Here is a 25,268-nt window from a genome sequence, read left to right as displayed (position 1 = left end):
CTTTTGTACTGTTTGAGTGAAAGCTATAAGTGTGCCCATCCCCCAGATAGTGTGCATTATACCCCTTAGGTGTGAATTTACCCATCCCTTTCTTCTCCTACCCCCCAACCTACTTGATTTCCAATGAATGTTATTTCTGTATGTGCACATAAGTGTTGATCAATTAGTTCCAATTTAATGGTGAGAACACGTGGTGTTTGTTTTTCTATTCTTGTGATACTTCACTTAGAAGAATGGTCTCCAGTTCTATCCAGGTTAATACAAGAGGTATTAGTTCACGATATTTTATGGATGTGTAGTACTCCATGCTATATATATGTGTGTGTGTATGTGTGTACACACACACATATACATACACACACACACACACACGACATTTTATTAATCCACTTATGTATTGATGGGCACTTGGGTTGTTTTTGCATCTTTGCGATTATGAATTGTGCTGCTATAAACATTCAAGTGCAGGTGTCTTTTTTATAGAATGTCTTTTTTTCCTTTAGTTAAATACCCAGTAGTGGGATTGCTGGATCAAATGGTAGTCCTACTTTTAGTTCTTTGAGGCATTTTCATACTACTTTTCACAGAGATTGTACTAGTTTGTAGTCCCATAAGCAGTGTATGAGTGTTCCTATCTCTCCACATCCGCACCAACACTTGTTGTTTTGGGACTTTTTGATAAAAGCCATTCTTAGTGGAGTTAAGTGATATCTCATTGTGGGTTTGATTTGCATTTCCCTGATGATTAGAGATGTTGAGAATTTTTTCATATGTTTATTGGCCATTAGTATATCTTCTTTTGAAAAGTTGCTGTTCATATCTTTTGCCCACTTTTTAATGGGATTGTTAGATTTTGTTCTTGTTGATTTGCTTGAGTTCTTTATTGATTCTAGTTATCAGCCCTTTATCAGAGGCATAGAATGTTAACTGGGGTAAGATTATATTTCATTGTAGTTTTGATTCACATTTTTCTGATTAATAATGATGTCAAGCATTTTTTATATACCTATTGGCCATTTCTATGTCTTCTTTTGAGAAAAGTCTATTAAAAGGTCCTTTGCCTATTTTTTATTCAGATTATTTGATTTTGTTTTCCTACTGAGTTGTTGGAGCTCCTTATATACTCTAGTTTTGAGTTCTTTGTCAGATGGGTAGTTTGCAAATATTTTCTCCCATTCTGTCAGTTGTCACCTCACTTTGCTGGTTGTTCATTTGCTATGCAGAAGCTTTTTAGCTTGATGTGATCCGCTTAGCCAATTTTGCTTTGATTGCCTGTGCTTTGGGGCTATTACTTAAGAAGTCCTTGCCCATACCAATGTCTTGAAGCACTTCCCCAATGTTTCCTTTTGGTAGTTTCATATTTTCAGGTCTTATATTTAAGTTTTTAATCCATTTTTATCTGATTTTTGTATATGGTGAGAGATAAGGGTATAGTTTCATCCTTTGCATATGGATATTCAGTTTTCACAGAACCATCTGTTGAAAAGACTGTCCTTTCCCCACTCTATGTTCTTAGCATCTTTGTCAAAGATAGGTTCACTGTACCTACGCATATTTATTTCTGGGTTCTCTGTTCTGTTCTATTGGTCTATGTGTCTGTTTCTATGCCAATACCATTACTGTTTTAGTTACTATAGCTCTATAGTATAATTTGAATTGAGGTAATATGATTCTTCCAGTTTTGTTCTTCTTGCTCAGGATGGCTTTGATTATTTTGGGTCTTTTTTGGTTTCATATGAATTTTAGGATTATTCTTTCTACTTCTTTGAAGAATGTCCTTGGCATTTTGATAGGGATTGCATTAAATCTATAGATTGCTTTGGGTAGTATGGACGTTTTTAAATATTGGTTCTTCCAATTCCATAAGCATGAAATATCTTTCCATTTTTTGTGTTCTCTCCATTTTTTACTTCAATATTTTAGAGTTTTTATTAGAGAGATCTTTCATTTCTTTGGTTAAGTTTCTTCCTAGTTATTTTCTTTTATTTGTAGCTATTGTAAATGAGGGGTTACTTTCTTGGTTTCTTTTTCAGGTTGTTTATTGCTGGCATATAGAAATGATACTGATTTTTGTTTGTTGATTTTGTATCCTGCAACTTTACTGGATTTGTTTATCAATCCTAACCTTTTTGTGGAGGAGTCTTTAGGTTTTTCTAGATATAAGATAATGCCATCTGCAAACAAGTATAATTTGACTTCTTCCTTTCCAATTTAGATGCCCTTTATGTCATTCTCTTGTCCGATTGCTCTAGCTAGAACTTCCAGTACTATGTTGAAAAGCAGTAGTGAAAGTAGGCATCCTTGTCTTACTCCAGATCTTAGAGGAAAGGCTTTCAGTTTTTCCTCATTCACTATGATATTCACTGTGGATCTGGCATATATGGCTTTTATCCTGTGCAGGTAAGTTCGTCTTATACCCAGGGTTTTTTTTTTTTTTTGAGAGTTTTATTATAAAGGAATGGTGAATGTTATCAAATATATGTTTAGCATCAAGAGAAGTGATCTTATGGTTTTTGTCCTTCATTCTGTTGATATATCGCATTGATTGATTTGCATATGTTGAACCATCCTTGCATCCCTGGGATGAATCCCACTTGATCATGATGAATAATCTTTTTAATGTGTTGTTGAATTCAGTTTGCTAATATTTTGTTGAGGATTTTTTCTACCTTCATTAGAGATACTGGCTTATAGTTTTCCTTCTTTGTCATGTCTTTGTCTGGTTTTGGTATTGGTGTGACACAGGCCTCATAGAATCCTCCTTGATCGTTTGGAACAGTTTAGGTAGGATTAGTATTAGTTATTCTTTGAACGCTTGGTAGAATTCAGCAGTGAAGTCATGGGGTCCTGGGCTTTTCTTTGATGGGAGACTTTTTATTACTGCTTCTATCTCATTATTTGTTATTGATTTATTCAGATTTTGGATTTCTTCCTGGTAGGTTGTATGTGTCTAGGAATTTATGCATTTCTTCTAAGTTTTCCAATTTGTTGGCATATAAGTCTGTATTGAGTCTTTGGATTTCTGTGGTATCAGTTAAATGTCCCCCTTTTCATGCGTGATTTTATTTATTTGGATCTTCTCTCTTTTTTTCCTTAGTCTGGCTAAAGGTGTGTCGATTTTGTTTATCTTTTTTAAAAGGCAACTTTTTTGTTGATCCTTTATATTTTTTAATTTCAATTTCATTTGTTTCTGCTCTGATCTTTATTATTTCTTTTCTTCTACTAATTTCAAATTTGGTTTGCCCTTGTGTTTCTAATTCTTTGAGATACATCATTAGGTCGTTAATTGACACTTTTCTATTTTTTTGATGATATTGGTACAAATTTTCCTCTTAACACTGCTTTTTCTCTATCCCATAGATTTGGATATGTTGTGTTTTCATTTTCATTTGTTCTGAGAAATTTTTAGTTGCCTTCTTAATCTCTTCATTGACCCACTGGTCATTCAAGAGTATATTGTTTAATTTCCATGTGTTTGTATATTTTTCACTTTTCCTCATGTTATTAGTTTTATTCCATTGTAGTCAGAAAATATTTGGTATTATTTCAACTTTTTTGAATTTTTTAAGACTTTTTTTGTGGACTAACATATGGTCTATTCTTGAGAATGATCCATGAGCTGAGGAGAAGAACATGTATTCTCAAGCTGGATGAAAAGTTCTGTAAATATCTATTAGGTCCATATGGTCTATAGTGCAGATTAAGTTCAAAGTTTCTTTGTGGATTTCTGTCTGGATGATCTTTCCAATGCTGAAACTGGAGTGTTGAGGTCTCCAATAATTATTGTATTGGGGCTTCTCTCTCTCTTTAGCTTTGATAATATTTGCTTTATATATATGAGTGCTCTGGTGTTGGGTACATATATATTTAGGATTGTTATATTGCCTTGCTGAATTGATATCTTTATCATTATATAATGACCTTTCTTATCTCTTTTTGTAATTTTTGTCTTGAAATCTATTTTATCTAATAGAAGTATAGCTACTTCTGTTATTTTTTGGTTTCCATTTACATGGAATATCTTTTTCCATCCCTTTATTTTCAGTCTATGTGTGTCGTTATGGATGAAATATATTTCTTTCAGACAACATATAGTTGGCTCTTTTTAAAATCTATTTAGATATTCATCTTTTGATTGGAGAGTTTAGTCACATTCAATGTTATTACTGATAAGTAAGGACTTAATACTGCCATGTTTTTATTTGATTTCTGGTTGTTTTGTGATCTTCTCTTCCTTCCTTCCCTTTTTCCTTTGTTAAAAGTGATTTTCTCTGGTAGTATATTTTAATTTTTTGCTTTTTATTTTTTTTGTATCTGTTATAGATTTTTTGATTTGAGGTTACCATGAGGCTTGCGAAAAACATCTTATAGCCAATTTTTTAAAACATATGAGAACTCTGCTTACAAACACATAAACAGACAAATAAAGAGAAATCTAACAGAAATTCTACCCTTTGATGCCACCCTCCCCACTTTTTAACTTTTTGTTGTTTTCATCCATATATTTTTATACTATCTGTATCTCCAAAAGTTATTATAGTTATTTTTGATAGGTTTGTCTTTTTGTCTTCCTACTCAAAATGTAAGTGGTTTATATATCATGATTACAGCAATAGAGTATTCTGTATTTGTGTACTTACTACTATTGAGTTGTATACTTTCAGATGATTTCTTACTGTTCATCATTATATTTTTCTTTCAGATCAAGAAATCCTTTTAGCATTTCTTGTAGGACAGGTCTGGTATTGACAAAATCCCTCAGCCTTTGTTTGTCTGGGAAAGTCTTTATTTCTCTTTCATGTTTGAAGCATATTTTTGCAGAATATAACATAATATTCTAGGGTTAAGGTTTTTTTCCTTCAGCACTTTGAATATGTCATGCCACTCTCTCCTGGCCTATAATGTTATGACACTGAGAAGTCTGCTGACAGGTGTATTGGAGTTCCTTTATATATATTTTTTCTTTTTTCTTGCTTCCCTTAGGACCTTTTCTTTATCCATGACCTTTGGGAGCTTGATTATTAAGTGACTTGATGTAGTCTTGTTTGGGTTAAATCAGCTTGGTGTTCTATGACCTTCTTGTACCTGAATATTAAGATCTTTCTCTAGGTTTGGTGTATTCTCTCTTATTATTTCTTTGTATAAATCCTCTACCCCAATCTCTATATATACTTTCTTTTTAAGTCCAATAACTCTGAGATTTGCCCTTTTGAGGCTATTTTCTAGACCTGTAGGCGTGCTTCATTCTTATGTAATTCTTTTTTCTATTCTGACTGCATTTTCAAATACTCTGTCTTCAAGCTCACTAATTCTTTCTTCTGCTTGCTTAGTTCTGCTATGGAGAGATTCTAATGAATCTTTCAGTTTGTTAATTGAATTTTTCAGCTCCATAATTTCTGCTTGATTTTTTAAATTTCAATCTCTTTATTAAATTTCTCTGATAGGCTTCTGAATTCCTTCTCTTCATTGTCTTGGAGTTCAGTGAACTTCTTCAGGATAGCTATTTTGAATTCTTTGTCTGAAAGATCGCTTATCTCCATCACTCTAGGATTGGAAACTGATAGTTTATTTAGTTTGGTGAGGTCATGTTTTAATGGGTGTTCTTGATGCTTACAGATGTTTATCAATGTCTGGGCATTGAAGAGTTAGGTATTTATTTTAACCTTTAAAGTCTGGACTTATTTGTATCTGTTCCTTTTTAGAAGGCTTCCCAGAAAGTCAAAGGGAATTGAGTGTTATGCTCTAAGTCTTTGTTCACTGCAGCTGTATCAGCACTGGGGGGTATCTCAAGCCTAGTAATGCTGTGACTCTTGCAGACTCTTGGTGGTACCACTTTGGTCAGCTTGGGTAAGATATGGGAGAATTCCCTGTATTACTATGCAAAATCTCTCATTCTCTTCACTTTCTCTCTGAGCTGGGCTGCTAGAGTTAGGGGAGTGACATGGTCACTCTCTGTGGCCACCAGTGCCAGGTTATACCTGAAGCTATCCCAGTCTCGCCCATAGCCTGGATACCTCTGATGTTCATTCAAAGCCCAAGGGCTCTTTAGTCAGCAGGTGGTGAATTCTTCTGGGACTGGGTCCTCCCAGGGCTCCCCTTGCGGGCAGCATGTTTCCTTCTGGCCCATGGTGGGTCTAGAAACAACTTACAGGAACTAAGGCCTTGACTCAGGGCCTTCTGGAAGTCTGCTTGGTACTTATTTTACTGTGGCTAACTAAGTTGGTACCCAAGTTGCAAAACAAAGTATTCTGAACTTTTTACTTTTCTTTCCCCAAGAGGAAGAAGACTCCCTGAGATACACTGCTTGTAATTGGGAGAAGGGTGACACAGGGACTCACTCAGCCACCACTGCTGTTGTCTCATATACCCCAAGTCCGCTGGCTCTGAGCCAGCACAGAAACAGGAATTTCCTAAAGACTGCAGTCTTTGTGACCTGACTGCCTTCTAAATTTAGTCCAGGCACCACTTTTTATCAGCAGGGTGTGTTGGGGAGTACTAGCTAGAACTTGGGTTTCAGGGCAGAGGGTTTCCCTCTGGTTGGGCTGGTTTAAATGCTTCGTCCATGGGTGCAGGCAGAATTCTGCCTTGTGCTGTGTTCCACTTTAACAGGGGAGTCCTGAGTTTCAGTGCAAGTGTCACAATTACTTCACTTTCCTTCCCCTGGGCACACTGATTCTCTCTCCACATAGAGTGCTGCTGCAGCACTGCTGGGGCATGGGGGAAGGGTGTGGTAGGTAATGCAAGATTGTCTTTTCTGCCCTCTTCAGTGCCTCTTTCCTTGATATAATGTTAAAAGCAGGTAGTATGATCATTAACCTGATTTGGGGTTCTTCTGAAAGTGTTTGCTTGCATGGATAGTTGTTGAATTAGGTGGTTGTTTGGAGGGACAATTGCTACAGATTTTTATTTGGTCATCCTACTCTGCCCCTTCTCTCTGTCTGGTTCTTATAAGAGAAAATTGTATTTTATTGGGAAAGACATTTTAAAGAATATTTCTTTTAAAAGTGGAAAAGAATACTAAAGATCACTATTTATTTGAAAAAAAAATTTATATACAACATAGAAACCAAAGCAAATAACCATGAAAAATCAACTCAGGATGAGCTCTCTGAAGTGTGATATGCGAAGTCTTTATCACATTAGTGTTAATGTCCCCAGAGAGATAAGAGAAGATATTGCACCTTTGAAAACAGAAAAATGTTATAAAAAGAAACATTGAAAAACAAAAAAAGTTCTTGAAAAATAGCAGAAAAAATGCAATAGATATATGTTAGAAGATAAAGTTGAAGAAATATCCCAGAATATAACACAAAAAGCATAAATAATTGACAATATGAGAGAAAAGATGAGAAAATTAAAGGACAACTGAAGAATGTCCAATATCCAAAAAGAAGGAGTTCCAAAAACAGAATATGGAAAGCTGGAAACAAAATTATCAGAGAAATAGATCAAAATCATTTCCTAGGAAAGGACACATTCCCCCTCCCCAGATTTGGGCACTTACTGAGTGCCCAGCACTGTGGAAGAACAAAGATTTCCTTCAGTTAAAAAATCAAGTAATTTTATTTTCTGAGTGTTTATTAAATATAATTTAAAAATATTTTTTTAATTATAGATACACACTAGTACATATTTATTGGGTACATGTGATATTTTGATACAGGCATACAATGTGTAATGATTAAATCAGCATAATTGGGGTAATCATCACCCCAAACTTATCATTTCTTTGTGTTAAAAACATTCTAATTCTACCATTTTAGTTATTTTGAAATATACATTAAATTATTATTTACTGTGGTCACCCTATTATGCTACCATGTGCTAGATCTTATTCCTTCTATCTAACTGTATTTTTGTACCCATTAACTATTTCCTCCATATCTCTACCTCCCTACTACTCTTCTGAGCCCCTGGTAACCATCATTCTACTCTCTATGTCCATGAGTTCCATTTTCTTTTTAGTTCCTGCATATTAATGAGAATATGTAATATCTGTCTTTCTGTGCCTGGCTTATTTCACTTAACTTAATGTCCTCCAGTTCCACTGTGTAATTTTAGAACACCAAAGACAAAGAGAATATCCAGAATCAAAATTGCATTATACTTCTCTACAGTAACTGTAAAAATTAGAATGTAAAAGAGCAAGGCTTTCAAAATTATTGTCAACCTATAATTCTCTACCCAGCCAAACTATCAATTAAGTTTAGAGGTAGGGAAAAGTCAGTTTTAGACATGCAACTTCTCAAATGTTATCTCCTATTCATGCTTTCTCAGCTACTGGAAGATGTGCTATACTAGAGTTACACCAAACCTGCTAGTACACCTCATAGGCAAGTTAGGATCAGGACTCCTCTCCCTGGCAGGCTCAGGGATTGATCTTTGGGGACTGGGAGACAGGCCCATTAGCCAGGCCTACCACCCCGAGGTCTCAACTAAGAGGCCAGATTAGAAGGAATCAGTGAAAGAACTCTGGAAACATGAAAAATCAGAGCAAGAGGGCACACCTAAAAGATAACAACAACTTCTTACCAATAGATAACAACCAAAACAAAAAGATTGAAATAATATATGCAAAAAAACCACAAAACAATGCAGGAAATGAATTTAAAAAATTACTAAGAAAATCTAAAAAAATCAAATAAAACTTCTGAAAATGAAAAACTTATTAAAGGAAATACAAAATACAGTGGAAAGCCTTAAGAATAGGCTAGATCAGGCAGAGAAAAGAATCTTAGAGATGGAAGAAAACACCTATCAGTTAAAAAAACTCAAAGGGAAAGAACTGAGAAAATAAGAGGAATGAATAAAACCTATAAGAAATATGGGATTATGTAAATAGGCCTAACATAAGAATCATAGACATTCCTGAGAGTGAAGAAGAAAATACACAAGGATTGGAAAGCCCATTTCAGGGAATTATTGGGGGAAATTTCCCTGGCCTTGCTACAATTCTAGATAACCATGTATTAGGAGGTCAAAGGACCCCAGGAAGATTCATTGTGAAGAGTAAACCATCACAACACATACTCATCAAATTGGCCAAAGTAAACAAGAAAGAGGTGCTCCTACCAGCCATAAGGCAAAAGCAACAGATGACTTACAAAGGAAAGCCCATTAAACTAACTGAAGATTTCTTAACTGAGACCTTAAAAATCACAAGTCACAAGGGACTGGGGCACCATTCTCAGTCTTCTTAAACAGAATAATTACCAACCTAGAATTTTGTCTCCCGCAAAACTAATTTTCTTATATGAGGGAGAAATAAAGACTTTCTCAGACAAGCAAACACTGAGGGAATTTGTAAAGACTAGACTTGCCCTGCAGGAAGTACTCAGAACTGCATTATACACGGATCCCAAATACCACAATGGCTCAAATGGTAAAACAAAGCAATAAAAGTTCTGCTCAACAGGATGAAAAGAAATCCACCCCACTTATCAATCCTTTCAATAAATTTGAATGGCTTGAACTCCCCACTCCAGAGATATAGACTGGCTGAATGGATACAAAAGTACAAGCCAAGTATCTACTGTTTCCAGAAAACACATCAAACCCATAGGACTCATTCAGACTCAAGGTGAAGGGATGGAAACCAATATTCTATGCAAATGGAAATCAAAACAAAGCTGATGTAGCCATTCTCATATCAGGTAACATAGACTTCAAATCAGTAAAAGTAAAGAAAGACAAGGATGGTCATTATATAATGGTGAAGGGAGCAATTCAACAAGAAGACATAATAATCCTAAATACTTATGCACCTAACACAGGGGCACCCAGATTCATAAAGCAGACCCTACTTTATCTAAACAAAATAATAAACGCAGCATTGTAATAGCCAGGGACTTCAACACCCCACTGACAGAATGGGATAGATCCTCCAAGCAGAAAATAAGCAAAGAAATGATGGCATTAAATGGAACTATAGAAAAACGGGCCTAACAGATATTTACAGGACATTCTGCCCCCAAACCTCTGAATATACATTCTTCTCATCAGCTCATGGACCATTCTCTAAGACTGATATCCTAGGTCACAAAACAAGTCTCAACCAATTTAAAAAAATAGAAATTATACCTTGTATCTTTTCAGACCACTGTAGAATGAAATTAGAAATCAATTCCAACATAAACACTCAACTCTACACCAAGTCATAGAAATTAAACTACTTTTGAATGATTATTAGGTCAAGGAGGAAATTAAGATTAAAATCAAAAGATTCTTTGAACTAAATGACAAAGTGGATGCAGGTTATCAAAATTTACAGGATTCAACAAAAGCAGTTTTAGGAAGAAAATTAGTAGCCATAAATGCTTATATCCCAAAGACAGAAAGATCACAAATCAACAATATAACGAGTTATTTCAAGGAATTGGAAAAGGAAGAGCAAAGGCCAAACCCAGCAGAAGAAAAGAAATAACTAAGGTCAGAGAAGAACTAAATTAAATTGTAATAAAAGAATTATATGGAAGATTAAAGAAACAAACAGTTGGCTCTTTGAAAAGATAAACAAAATTGATAGGTCTCTTAGTAGATTAACCAGAAACAGAAAAGAACAGAACCTAATAAGCTCAATCTGATATGAAAAAGAAGATTTTACAACTGATAACACAAAAAACCCCCACACACAAAATATCACTTCTGAATACTATAAAAATCTCTAGGCACACAAACTTGAAAACCTTGAGAAAATGGACATATTCTTAGAAACATATAGTCTCCTTAGGCTCAATCAGGAAGAAATAGAACTCCTGAACAGACCAATATCAATTAATGAAATTGAAATAGCAATAAAAAATCTCCCAACAAAAATAGTCCTGAATCAGATGGTTTCACAGCTGAATTTTACCAGGCCTACAAAGAAGAACTTAGTACCTATACTACAGAAATTATTTCATAACATAGAGAAGGAAGGAATTCTCCCCAACTCATTCTATGAAACCAATATCACCTTGATACCAACACAAAGAAAGAAAACTATAGATCAATATTCCTTATGAATACACATGTAAAGATCCTCAATGAAATCCTAGCACTGAATTCAGTTGCACATCAAAAAAAAAAAAAAAAAAATCCACCACAATCAAATGGGCTTTATCCCAGAGATGTGAGAATGGTTCAACATATAGAAATCTATAAATGTGATCCACCACATGAAGCAAAACCAAAAACCATATGATCCTCTCAATAGACACAAGAAGAGCATTCGGCAAAATAAATTCAGCCACCTTTTATGATAAGTACTCTTCATGAAACAGGTATAGATTGAACATAACTCATAAAAGCCATATATGAAAAGCCCACAGCCAACTTCACACTGAATGGGGAAAAACTGAAAGCATTCCTGCTTAAAACTAGAACCAGACAAGGTTGCCCAGAGTCACCACTTTTGTTCAACATAGTGCTGAAAGGCCTAGCCAGAGCAATCAGGCAAGAGAACAAAGTCAAGGGTTAATAACCAGAATTTACAAAGAACTCAAGTGAATCAGCAAGAAAACATCAAACAACCCCATTATAAAGTGGGCAAAAAACATGAACAGAATATTTTCAAAAGAAGATAGAACAATGGCCAATAAACATATGAAAGAGTACTCAATGTTTCTAATCATCAGGGAAATATGAATGAAAACCACAATGAGATATCACCTAACTCAAGTGAGAATGCCTTTATCAGAAAGTCCCAAAACAACTCATGCTGGTGTTGATAAGGAGAGAAAGAAAGGAACATTTATACACTGTTGTGGGATTGCAAACTAGTACAACTGCTATGGACCTTAGTATGGAGCTACCTCAGAAAACTAAAGGTTGACCTACTATTTGATCCAACAGTTCCACTACTGGGTATTTACCTAAAGGAAAAAAAAAACATTTTATAAAAAAACACACTTGCACTGGAATGTTCATAGCAACACAATTCCCAAAGATGGGAACACAATTCACAAATCACAAAGATGTGAAAACAACACAAGTGTCCATCAATACAGGAATGGACTAACAAAATGTGATGTATGTATACCATGGAGTATTACTCAGGCTTAAAAAATGATCAATTAATACTTTTTGTAACAACCTGATGGAACTGGAGAAGATTCTTTTAAATGAGGTGTCACCAGAATGGATAAACAAGTACCACATGTACTCACTACTAAATTAGAATTCATCGATGAACACTCATGTGCACATATAGTAGCAAAATTCAATGAAAATCAAGAAGATGGGAGGGGAGAAGATGGGCTGGGTAAATTCACACCTAATGTGTACAATGCACACTATATGGGTGATGCATGTACTTATTCTACTGTACAAAAGCAATTCATGCAACCAAAACATATGTATCCCCATGATATTCTGAAACTTAAAAAAAGAACAGTGAGAATGGCCTTTATCAAAAAGTCCCCAAACAATAAATGTTGGCGTGGATGCGGAGAGATAGGAACACTCCTACACTGTTGGTGGGACTACAAACTAATTCAACTTCTGTGGAAAGCAATATGGAGATGTCTTAAAGCAATACAAGTAGATCTACCATTCGATACAGCAATTCCACTACTGGGCATCTACCCAAAAGATCAAATGACACTTTATGAAAAAGACACCTGCACTCGAATGTTTATAGCAGCACAGTTCACAATTGCAAAGCTGTGGAAACAACCCAAGTGCCCATCAATTCATGAGTGGATTAAGAAAATGTGGTATATGTATACCATGGAGTACTATTCAGCTCTAAGAAACAATGGTGATATAGCACTTCTTATATTTTCCTGGATAGAGCTGGAGCCCATACTACTAAGTGAAGTATTCCAAGAATGGAAAAACAAGCACCACATGTACTCACCAGCAAATTGGTATTAATGGATCAACACCTAAGTGGACATATAGGAAAAACATTTATCGGGTGTTGGCAGGTGGGAGGGGGGAGGAGGGGACGGGTATATACAAACATAATGAGTGAGATGAGCAACATTTGGGGGATGGTCACGCTTGAAGCGCTGACTTGAGGGGGGAGGGGAGGCATGGGCAATATACATAATAACATTTGTACCCCCATAATATGCTGAAATTAAAAAAAATTAAAAAAAAATAGCAAAAGAAAACCCTATCACTCATTGACACAAATGATAAGGGACTTAGTAAAAAAAAAATAAAAAGATAAAAAAAGAACAGTGATGCTTTAAAAAAAGTTATGTATACATTATCTTAAGGCCCATTCTAGAAATTATTATTGTCATATTGTATGTCTGGCTATTGGTCCTTCATGTTGTTTTTTAAGTTTATAAAATTATCTCTTTAATAAAATAGCAATTTGGTTGGTTTTGAACAGGACTTTGATGGCTAAAGGAATCACTGTTGAATGACAATCTGTGAAAAATATTTGTGCATATGGCAGTATATTCTTCAGACTCCTTGGAGACTCATAATCTGTTTGTGAGTTGCTGAAATTTTACTAACTTCTCTTCTAGTGCTGAGCACCATGCTACCACAGTCGGCATTGCCTGGGGATTTGGTATCAAGGCTGAAGGGTCACTAGGGAAAGTGAATTAGAATCTCTAGACCTGGCCACATTGGAGGGAAAGATGATTTGAGGGATCTTTGGATCCATTTGTGTTCTCTTTATACTGGAAAGTTTGTGACAGTTTTTAAAAACGGATGACCTTTTGAACATTTACAAAGAGAGATAACAATCTTCATGTATCATACCTTTTTCTTTTCTTTTTTTTTTCAGGCTCCCCTTTCACTTGGGCCTTCCCCAATTCTGTAGAAACTTACCCTTTTTGGGTTCCCAGTTAGTAATAGTGATAAGAGTAAAACCTCTAATCATAATGAGATCCCTCCAAGCTCAGACAGACCTTAAGACATAAAGTTATGAATCAATAAGGGAAAAAAAAATCCCTTTGTAGCATTTTTATCAGAGGAAGAATCACTTTCCCTTCTTATCACAGAGTGAAGACTGGCCTCTGCTTTGGCCACTGCCTTCATCACAGAACTTTTCCTTCCTACCTGGCACGTTGATCTAATTTTCTCAGGTTTGCAGTGAATTTTATTACGGGACAGCAGAGTCCAACATTTATTGTCTCTGTTAATGAAGCCTATGCACTAGCATCTAGCTGATCCGTCTGCTGAAGCTCTCTCTCTACCTGCACCTGATCCATCTCACCCTGCCCCAAAACACTCTCACCTGACTCCTATTCACCCTTCCATTTTCAGCATATCATTTTCTCTCAGAAGCTGGGTTAGATGCCCCTGCTCAGTCTTATCATGATAGTTAAATAGCTGATAACAAAGTAGTATGCTGATTGCCCATTTCTCCTTTTAGATTATAAGATTTGTAGGGGCAGAAAAATATCTACTTTTTTTCACCATTAGTTTTCCTGGATCAAATGTATTAGTTTTCCTGGGTCATTGCCTGGTCTTGGCATTGGAGGGATTCAATAAATACTTGTTAACTTGAGTGGATTTGCTCTTGTCTCTACTTGTTAAAAATAGTTGCGCACTCTATTTCCTATTGGTGACTGATTAGGGATAAGAGAGTTTGTCTTTCTTGAGTCTGTATCAGCTGTGGTTGAGAAATACATTCATCTCTAGGCGAATGGCACAGAGTGATTATGGCAATTGCCAGAGTCTTGGAATGACATTAAATAACATTTAATGGAATGTTAAAATCTGCAAAGTGTGCAGCTTTTGGAAGCATGAAATTCTTGAAATCCATTAACAAATAAATGCATCTTCCTTTTATAATATAGTAGGTCTAGAGATGATGGGACAACATGGAATATACTTGAGGAATGCATTAGACGAATGGCAGGTCATTTGGCACACCAATATGCTCCTAATGTGATTTGTTCACAGTCTTTCTGTTTCATTGCAGCCGGGCCACCGACAACAGACTGGCCCACCGGCGGCAGACAGTTCTCCGAGAGAAGGGGAGAAGGTTAGCTAATCGAGGACCAGCATACATGTTTAACGATCGCTCCACAAGCCTGTCTATCGAGGAGGAACGCTTTTTGGATGCAGCGGAATATGGCAACATCCCAGTGGTGCGGAAGATGTTAGAAGAATGCCTCTCGCTCAATGTCAACTGTGTGGATTACATGGGCCAGAATGCCCTGCAGCTGGCAGTGGCCAACGAGCATCTGGAAATTACAGAGCTTCTTCTCAAGAAAGAAAACCTCTCTCGGGTTGGGGATGCTTTGCTTCTAGCTATCAGTAAAGGTTATGTTCGGATTGTGGAAGCAATTCTCAGTCACCCAGCTTTTGCTGAAGGCAAGAGGTTAGCAACCAGCCCTAGCCAGTCTGAACTCCAGCAAGATGATTTTTATGCCTATGATGAAGATGGGACACGGTTCTCCCACGATGTGACTCCAATCATTCTGGCTGCCCACTGCCAGGAGTATGAAATTGTGCACACCCTCCTACGGAAGGGTGCTAGGATTGAACGGCCCCATGATTATTTCTGCAAGTGCAGCGAATGCAACCAGAAACAGAAGCATGACTCCTTTAGCCACTCCAGATCTAGGATTAATGCCTATAAAGGCCTGGCAAGTCCAGCTTACTTGTCACTGTCTAGTGAAGATCCAGTCATGACGGCTTTAGAACTTAGCAATGAGCTGGCAGTGCTGGCCAATATTGAGAAAGAGTTCAAGGTAGGTTGTTAACAATAGGTTCTTCACCCTCCACAGGTCAGAGTTAAGGTGCATTTATGAGTTTCCATGGTGTGTTTGGCACTGTGCTAGTTACTGTGGACACTAGGTAATTTCATATGTTTATTCAATAAGCTCTTTATTATAATCATCGTAGTAAAAGTTGTGATCACTACCATTTAGTGATGATCTATCTGCCATATATTTTACATTTATTATACCTAATCCTTATCAAACCCTTGGAAAGATATTATTAGTTCCTATTTAGATGGAGAAATGGAAGCATAGAAGGGTTCGGTCAGGCCCCAAATCAACAACTAGGAAATGATAGAGCTGGAGTCAGAACCCAGAATCCAGGTGTGCTGCATTCTAAAACCCATGTTTTTGCTCCTATAAAATACTGTCTCTGTGTTCAGAGTACAGTGGTAGATGCTGTTGAGGTCAGAAAGAGGAATAAGTTTAAGGAAGTCACAGTTGACTTGAGAGACAGATGCATGCATGAATAAATATGATACAAAGCAAAATGAAACCATTAGGTAGAGCTTAAGCAATGTGCCATAGAAGTTCAGAGAAAGCGGTATTTAATTCCTATTGGGATTAAGGGAAGTTACATGCAAAATATCACTTCAGTTGCACATGGCAGAACAAATAGGATTTTGGAAGACAGGGAATGAGGGAAAATATATTTTAGGCGAAGGTAACAGCAAAAGCTTGTAGATATGAAAGAAGTAGGCACTTAGAACTTCGATCCGTCAGTCCCTTAATAAAACGTATCTGGAGAGATAAATGGTGTCAAATACCACCATTGTCCATGTGGTTTGTGCTGCATTTGGAGAGGATGAAAGTTGGGATTTCTAGCCCAAGATGATGCACATACACCTCTAAACACCCTCCACTGCTTGTCTAAACTATCCTTATGGTGCTGATCAGGTTCTATTCTGCATTATCATTATTTATGATGTGATTTGCTCCTTTACTAAACTATATGTGGGTTGGAATCAGGTCTGCTTCATCAAGTACAGTGTTTTACAGAAATTAATATGGACTTTATTTTCCCTGTCCTATATGTTGTGAGAAAGCTTATCTCCATACTCCACACCTTGGGAGATTGCAGCCCAGTCTCTCCTGGACAGCTTCTTAGTGCCACTGTCACTGGAAGAATGGTGTTCCATCACAGTATGGGATGCCACATGTAGGTCTATCCTCAGGTGTTATCTATCCAGGGAGGGGAGAAGAAGGCCAATGGCTGCTGGAACCCTCAGTGTGTGCATGGCTCCCAGTGCGAAGGAAGGTGCTTTTCTCCCAGTTACCTGGCAGCTAAGACTGTAGGACAAGCAAATAATCCTTTCCAACCCTGTTTTTTGAGTGTTTCCTACTTTTTACTTGACTCCTAGGATCTGGTGCTTCAAAGACTTTGCCATATTCAAATTAAATCAGTTTCTTTGAACTCTGATTCATATTCATTATTTTTTTCACTCTATATTTCATTTTCAGTAATTTCACTGCTTAGGTTTCAACAGTTCTGTTTCCTTACTATATACATGTTTGAACACTTTCTCTAAATCACCAAAGACTATTACATACATTTGTTCACTTGCCTACATCTTTTGAGCCCCTGTTTTGTACCAATTATTGTACTGGGGATAGTTGAGGATGGAGATGGAGACATAGTGCAAAGCACAAAGACAATTCAGTCAGTAATCTTTCCCTGGATTAGTTTATAATCTCATGGGAGAGAAAAAGCCTGTGTGTGGTAATTATCATATTAGGCATGACCTCATGGTGTGAAGTGTTGGCTAGTGGCTCAAAGGTGAGAAGAATCACATCTTTCCAGGATGTGAACAATTCCTTGTCCCTAGATGCATCACAAAATGTAGAGGTCCCCGTAAGATCATGAAAATTTAGGGATCAGGACTTTTATTCTTTTATTTGTTCATCACATATTTCCTTCTGCTCATGTAGGTGTGAGGCATATCGATCATTCACTTGGCCTTCATTCGTGCTTTCTCTGTTAGTGTCACTGTCATTAGCAGATACTTAGATGCTCTAACTGAGCATACCTTTTCATTAATGCCCTGCCTCCGTACAGGTTTGAAGGCAAAGAAAAGATAAATCTCTCTGAAAACACAAATCTCTTTAGTAGTATGCTATTCTTAATGTCTTTTTAAAATCACTTTGAAAAATTAAATTAGTTTGCTGTTAAAAGAGGGTAGCAGTTTTAAAAATATTTTTAAAAGTCTGTACTACCACTTGACAAACAATTCCTTCCCAGCTCTGATTTGTCGTGATCTTCTGTTCATCAGCTTTTAAGGCTGGTTTTATTTTCTTTTCATATTCCTATGAAAGTGTTCTCCCATTTTCCTCCATGAATGATCTTTTGCTGTTTCCAGAAACACCCTCCTAATTCATTGGGGCATAGAGAACAATCCCTTAAGATTCATCACATGCACTGATACTTTTCAGACACCAACTTGCATGTCCAGTAGGGACAGTTCTCAGTCTCTGGGAGGAAGGCATTTCACTGTGTTACCATCCGGGCAATGACAAGACTCCCTTGCTACAGAGATTTATCAGCTACTCCAGTGTTGAACTGCAGAATTGGAGTCTTTTGTCACACAAACATGACTATGAGCTCAATACTCCAGAGCATCTTACTCAGTCTCTCCAACTCTATTTGCCCTCCTTCTCTTCTTAGTCACTATCTCTGTTCCTGTTGGATTTCTAGCTGAATACCCACCCTACCAAATTATCCTGAGTGAAAACCATCCACTCTTTCTGGGATTGGTTGTTGGGTAACTCGGTTTTATTCTCAGACAAAAAATTGCCTAGGAATTGTTTCTATAATTAGTCTGCCTTTGATTTGAGATTTCATCTTTAGATTTTATACTTATCCTCTGGGTACCATCCTTCTGATGACAAACAGCTGGATTCATTGCAATTCTCTTCTACCTGCTTGGGAACTTTTACCTACTTACTTGAGAATGTTTTTCTCTAAAAATCAATCATGATCCTGAAATCAGCTTTGCCACTCTGTGGGCCAAAAGAAAGATTTCATGTAAATTGTCTAATGATAATTGATGTGACATTTCAGGTCTTTCCCCATCCTCAGCTGATGGTAGGAGGTCAGGCAAGAAAGGTATAAAATCATGACTTTGTTACCTGGTCTATAATTTACCTTCTATTGTCCGGTGACATTCTTTGGTCTGAATTGCCATTGACTAATGCCAAATAATCAATTTTACCCTTAGTCTCTACCTCCAAAAAGTTTGTGTCATAGAAGGACAAATAAATGTTTTTGAATAAAAAAAATGAAGTGAAGTACATTAAAAGTAGTCTTTGTTTCTATCATCACACTGCACTATACATCTAAATTCAGGATATCCCAACATGAGCCAACGTGTTGCATTTCTATCACAGCTTCATTTTCAACAGAAATTGAATTAACGTGGGGAAATACAGGAAGCCCCTTGGGATTTATAGCACCTGGGTTAGCAGTTAAAGGGGAATTCTCTATTGTTTGGTACATGAGTGGGTGAAAGTGGGGAATTATTTTATAAAAGAGCAAAAGATCTATTTTCAAGAAAATCAGTTTTAGGAAAGCTGAGGATCTGGAAATTGATTCCTTTAAAATAATCAGTGTTCTATAGCTCCTTGGAACATCTGTGTTTGAAGACACCTGATCTATTTTATGACAGTCAGAGAATGAAAACTTTCATTAAGATAAATAAGCTCCAATATATAGGTTTCTAAGATCCTTCCAAATTCTCCCCTTCTATAATAATCCACAGTCCATTAACAAGAGAGGCCACAAGCATTGCTACTGTTTCTCAGGCAATTTTAAATCATTACTTGAATTTTCTAAGCAAAACAAATTTCCTTATTATATCACCAGGTCTGTAGCTGGCTGCAAGGAGAGGTGACACATCAGACCATAGTAGAGAAATCCAACAATTAGATGGGGCCACAGGAACAAGAAGAAAACCAATAGGCCTTGGCTGTCTGCAAGTCTTTAAAGGGAATAGGAAAAACATATTCAAAAGTTTTAAACCCATTTAAATTCAATTTTTATATTGAATCTTTATCAATACTTTTAAGCTTTGGGAACATGAGTCCTTAGCCACCTTAAGCTTAAAAATTGGATTAAGAATAATTTTGGCAACAAATACAGATGAGTAAACAAATAGAAAACCCAGAACTTGACTGGTGTTGATACTAAAGAAAGACAGCAAAACTCCTGGCTTCTCTCCTTGACTTAAGTCTAAGCTCAGATAAAGAATAACAAACTGAAAAAACAAGAAAATCAATAGCAGGAATGGTTTTGCCAGCAAATGCATTCCTCTGAAATTCTAATTTCCTTTTAGTATCTCAGTTTGTATCTATGACTTATGTCTCTAAACCCTTTTTTGAACCTGTTTACATTTTAGGTTGTTTGTAGTAACCTACAATGTTTCCTTTTATTCCCCTTAAAAATCACCTCTTTCATATAGCTGGGATTGTCCTCCTCTGTCATTCTGGATAGAGAGCTTTTCTGGAGCTTTTCCAGCTCCTTTATGTCTTTCTAGAGGTCTGTGCTCAGATGTGCACATGGCCCTCCAGATGCCTGTGCTGCTGACTTTGAGAAAGAGGAAGGTTAGAGAAACTTCTGACGTATCTGTTTTTAAACTGTTGCTGTGTTCTGGTGTATAGAGCTCAAAAATGTCTGGCATTGTTTGAAAGATAAATATCCTCCAAGGAACTGGCTGTGTTAAAAAGTAGTTTTTGTTAGCAGAAAGGTGGTGTGACTGGTATCAAACCTTAACAGGATGACAAAGGGTATCACTTAGCTGTGTTACCTGCCAAGTAGCCTGCAAGGCAGAATCACAACACTGGAAGTGCAGGGCTTGCTCCTGATCAAAGAGGGAGGAGGAAATGTACCTTTGTTGAGCTTTATGAACTATTCTAAGCTATTTACACTCTAACTTTATGATATAGTAGCATTTAAGTTCTCCATAATTAGGAGAAATTAGAAGGCCAGAAAATGAAGTCAACTTTCCAAGATTGTACACTTATTTCATGGCAGAGCAGGAATTCAGATCCAGGTATGTTTTGTATCCAGCCACGTTCCTTTCTTTGATCAGTCAACAGAATTTTCTGATTACCTACTATGTGCTTCACATGATGCTAGGCTTGGAGAACACAAAGATGGATAGTATATAATCCTTGTTTTGAAGGATATTTGAGTCTATTAAGAGAGGCAGATACCCAAACAAATGTAGTAAAGTGGTATGGAAGAGGGAGACAGAGAGAGAGAGAGAGAGAGAGAGAGAGAGAGAGAGAGAGAGAGAGAGAGAGAGAGAGAGAGGGAAGGAGGGAGAGAGAGAGAGAGAAAGAGAGAGAGAGAGAGAGAGAGAGAGAGAGAGAGAGAGAGAGAGAGAGAGAGTTTTCTTGACTTTGAAAGGCAGAGAAAATCTCTTTCTGGCATAATTTTAGGTCTATGACAAGTCAACAGTTAGGCAGGGAAGTTAAGTGCAACAATCTGCTTTATGAGAGATTCTAGCCCCTGAAACTAACTACCTGTTTACCTTCACCACTGCTCTCCAAGCTTCATAGCTGCAATGGGGCCTGGAAATTCCTACATAAAGAGAAGAATAAAAGTTGGTTACCAAACTCTACATTAAGTTAAATAAGCAGCCACTGCTAATGATGCAAATTAACCAAAAAGGCAGTAGTAGCTGACATAGCGAAGAAAATGTTTCTTCAATTATTGTTTTGAAACGTTATCCCATTTCTGTCCACTTTTTCTGTAAAATAGTGTCTGGTTAATTTTTATGTCCCTCACAACCCACATAGTAAGAGCTCTATAAATACTTGCCAGTCATCACCATGTCAGCTGTGACAGAATTCAACAATCAGTGTGCCATTAAGAGACATTTATCCTGAACAGCAAGAAAGGCTCAGTTACTCTTGGTTCTAAGAAGCATGGCTGGCCAATTCATCACTACATAGATAATAGTATCATGTGCATATCTCAGTCTTCATGTACATACTCTCATTTTACGAACTCCCATTTTAGTAAGACTATGGTGTCTATCACAGCACTGGTATGTAGAATATTTGGTGAAATGCATGAATGAATAATTGTTTTTGATTTTAATATGTTTTGAGATGATATCTTGGAACCCCAACCTGCCTTTATATTTGTTAGCATAGCTTTGTGATGAGGGACTGAAAAGACCTGGACATTACTTGTGAAACAATGAAAACTCCAACAATAATAATTAACATTGACCAGTCCTATGCCAAGAACTTGGCATTCATTATCTTGTATAGTCCTCACAGCAACCCTAGCAAGTAGGTACTAATATTATCCCCATGTTACACATGAAGATTTTAAGGCCTTAAGGGATTATGTTATTTGTCCATAGTCACAGAGCTAGTGAGTGGCTGAGCCTAGTTTCAAACCCAGGTCTGTCCTCTCCAAAGCCCTCAGTTGGTTACTGAGGATCAAGGCATGTATTTTTCCCCACCTTCTTAATTTCTATGAAGTAGACTTCCCTCTTTATGTAGAAAGGAGAGCTAGAGATTAAAATCACAAACCATAACATCTCTTCTACTATGTAAAATCCAATTCAGATGGCCCCTTGAGAAGATAATTTTAACAGGAATGTTTTTAATTTTTAAAAGTCTCTGAACTCTGTTCTATTAGCTTATTCTCAGTCATCTCTTTTCAACTGAAAGGTTAGTAGGTGTGCACCCATTTTTAATTTATTAATGTATGGTACAGGTGTGTGACCCAAAGACATGACTCAGAACTAAATCAACCCATCAGCTTCACTTTTCTTCTCAAGGAACCAAAAGTATAAGTGCCACATTCTGTCTAATGGACTATTACCAATATTTCATTTTATATGAGTTGATATATCAATTACTTAAAATAAGAATTAATAATATTAATTTCAGTAACTTAAAATATGAATACATCTGTAAATGGATTCTTAAGTTTTAAAAAGTATATTTCTAAAAGCAGTATTATTCTTTCTCTTTCCTTTTTCTAAAATACACATTTTAGCTTGAGCATATACCTTGGAAATTAGCAGTGGATTAGGAAAAAATGTTTAGGTTTAAGTATTAAATACCACAAAGCTCCTGTACTTTACTTTTTAAGTCCCTGTGGTTTCTACTGTTACCTTACACTTGAAGAATCATACTTTCTCTTTAAGTATCTTTCACTCGACCTTGCTTAGAATTCTAGAGAGCACAGATTTTGACTCTTATTTTGTTGCCTTTAAAAGAACTAATAATATGTATTTCTATAATTCAGCTGTACATACAAGAGAAGCCAGGTGCATTAATTTTGTCATAGCTCTATGGTATTTTGTGAATGTCAAGAGATGGACTGTTTTCAGATTTTGCATTTGATGACATAAAATAGAATAGTTACACTTTATCAAATGCTTGCTAATTGCCCAGGACTGTGCTAAGGACTTGGCATGCATGATCTCTTAGGCACTTATTTAATGTCTTTAAGCCTCAGTTTTTTCATCTGTAAAATAAAAGTAAATAACAGCACCTACTTCATAGATGGTTCTAACTAATTTAAGGTCACATGGCTAATAAGTGGAAGAACTGGGATTTGGTTTGGTTACAGGTATATTTAGGTCTAAATGGACATGGACAATATATCTCAAGGTTTGTCCCCATGACCCTACTTGACTATTTTATAAAAAGGGCAGAGCTGTTTCTTTGTAACCCTATTTATACATCCAGACACCTAGTTAGAAATAGCTTGAGCTGTTCTCAGCTAAGATACGATTTGCTTTCTCAATTTGCTTTTATAGAATCTCTTTGGACATGAAGCAAAGTGCAGCCTGTTTAGCTTACTAAACTGTATTAAAGTTCACTTTTGTCATGATTTACAGAGAAGAGCCCAACTAGGTGCTTTACATGTAACACATCCAGTGTAGAGCTGTGCTCCATATAGACTCCCCCAACATACTGCCTTGTTAACTGACATCCAGAACCACACACATTTTCCAGCATCTTTCTCCAAGGGAATATTTTCATTCTATAACATACAGGTACTTTCAGGAAGGGAAGACAACTAACTTTGAATCTACAAAATTGGGTTTAAGAACAAGCCCTGTCATTGAAACTGTGTGACTTTAGGGAACCTTAATTTTTTCATGTGCAGAATGAGAATAATATTTGTCTTGCTTGCCCCTCAGTTATTTCAAAAATAAAAGTAGGAAAGCATTCTAGACCAGGCACAGTGCCTTATGCCTGTAATTCCAGCATTTTGGGATGCTAAGGTAGAAGGATCTCTTGAAGCCAGGAGTTTGAGACCAGCCTGAGCGACAGAGTAGGACCTCCTCTCTAAAATAAATAAATAAATAAATATAGTCAGGCATGGTGGTATGAGTCTGTAGCCCCAGCCACTCAGGAAGGTGAGGCAGAAGGACTGCTTGAAGAAGTTTCATGTTATAGTGAGCTATGATTGCACCACTGCACGGCAACAAGGTAAGACCCTGTCTCAAAAAAAAAAGAAAACAGGAAAGAAGGAAGGAAGGAAGGAAGGAAGGAAGGAAGGAAGGAAGGAAGGAAGGAAGGAAGGGAGGGAGGGAGGGAGGGAGGGAGGGAGGGAGGGAGGGAGGGAGGGAGGGAGGGAAGGAAAATTCTACAAAGAAAAAAATGAAGTTTGGGTCAAACATATTTGGGCTTGATGCCTGATTTTGATGCTTACTGGATGCATGATTTCACACACATTGTTTAAATTGAGCAAGATTATCATAAAGATTAAATGTGATAATATCATCCTCCTGCAATGCAATAATCTCTAGCTAGTAGGTTTTCTTTTGGATGAACATTTGGTTATAGGTGCCCTTAGTGTAAGAGGGAGAAAGTATTAGAAAGACCTGAATGAAGATGTCAGTAGATGCTGTATGGAAGGATGACATGAGTTTTGATTATCTGAATGTGACCTGTACCCTGTACTCTCTAAATCTTCCCAATGGAATATTAGGTCATCAGCAAACTCTGAAACTACAACAAAAGCATTTTCATTTCAATTTCTTTTCTCTAAAGAGAAGAATCTCAATTTGCAGATTCTATATCTGGATTTCATTTTTTCACCCTGTGCTTGGCATATAAAGTTCCTCGATAACAATTTGTCAAATAGGTGATCTATATGTGCTTGCTTTCCTCTGGGACCTTTCTAAATGTTCTCTGATTCTCAAGTTTACCGACACAGTTTATAAGGTCTTCCAAAGATCTATTAAATGTACGTTTTGTGGCTAGCTGATAATGTTATGACCATAAATGATATGATATACACAAAGTACTATGATCATGCTATGGGAAAAGTTGATTATTTTATATTTCTCTTGAATCAACAGGTAAGTTTGGCACAGCGTAATCTCTTTTAAAATCTTTGGTTATGTTTTAGGCAAATTTCCTTTTTATAGGGTATGAAGAAAATCTTTGTGGTGCTAAAATATTCTAGAGGTCAGTCAGCAGACTGACAATTGAAATATGTTAAAAGGACAGTAAAACCAAAAGTAGAATTTTTCTCTTGAAGTGTATGATCCTTTAAGTCCCAGAAAAATTCTGCCACATAACATAATAAAATGTGCTACTTTTACATTCTTATGT

General features: G+C 36.6%; 1 protein-coding gene across 1 annotated transcript in view; it reads left to right on the top strand.

The window, feature by feature from the left end:
* TRPC6 (transient receptor potential cation channel subfamily C member 6) overlaps positions 1 to 25,268 on the top strand; it is a 129,507-nt gene that overhangs the window by 66,255 nt on the left and 37,984 nt on the right. Inside the window, exon 2 of the mRNA XM_020286666.2 lies at positions 14,870 to 15,644. Coding sequence (XP_020142255.2) covers positions 14,870 to 15,644 — 775 coding nt within the window. The remainder of the gene's footprint in view (positions 1 to 14,869; positions 15,645 to 25,268) is intronic.

The sequence above is a fragment of the Microcebus murinus genome, chromosome 4, assembly GCF_040939455.1.
Source record: "Microcebus murinus isolate Inina chromosome 4, M.murinus_Inina_mat1.0, whole genome shotgun sequence".
NCBI lineage: Eukaryota > Metazoa > Chordata > Mammalia > Primates > Cheirogaleidae > Microcebus > Microcebus murinus.
This window is presented reverse-complemented; position numbering and strand designations above follow the sequence as displayed.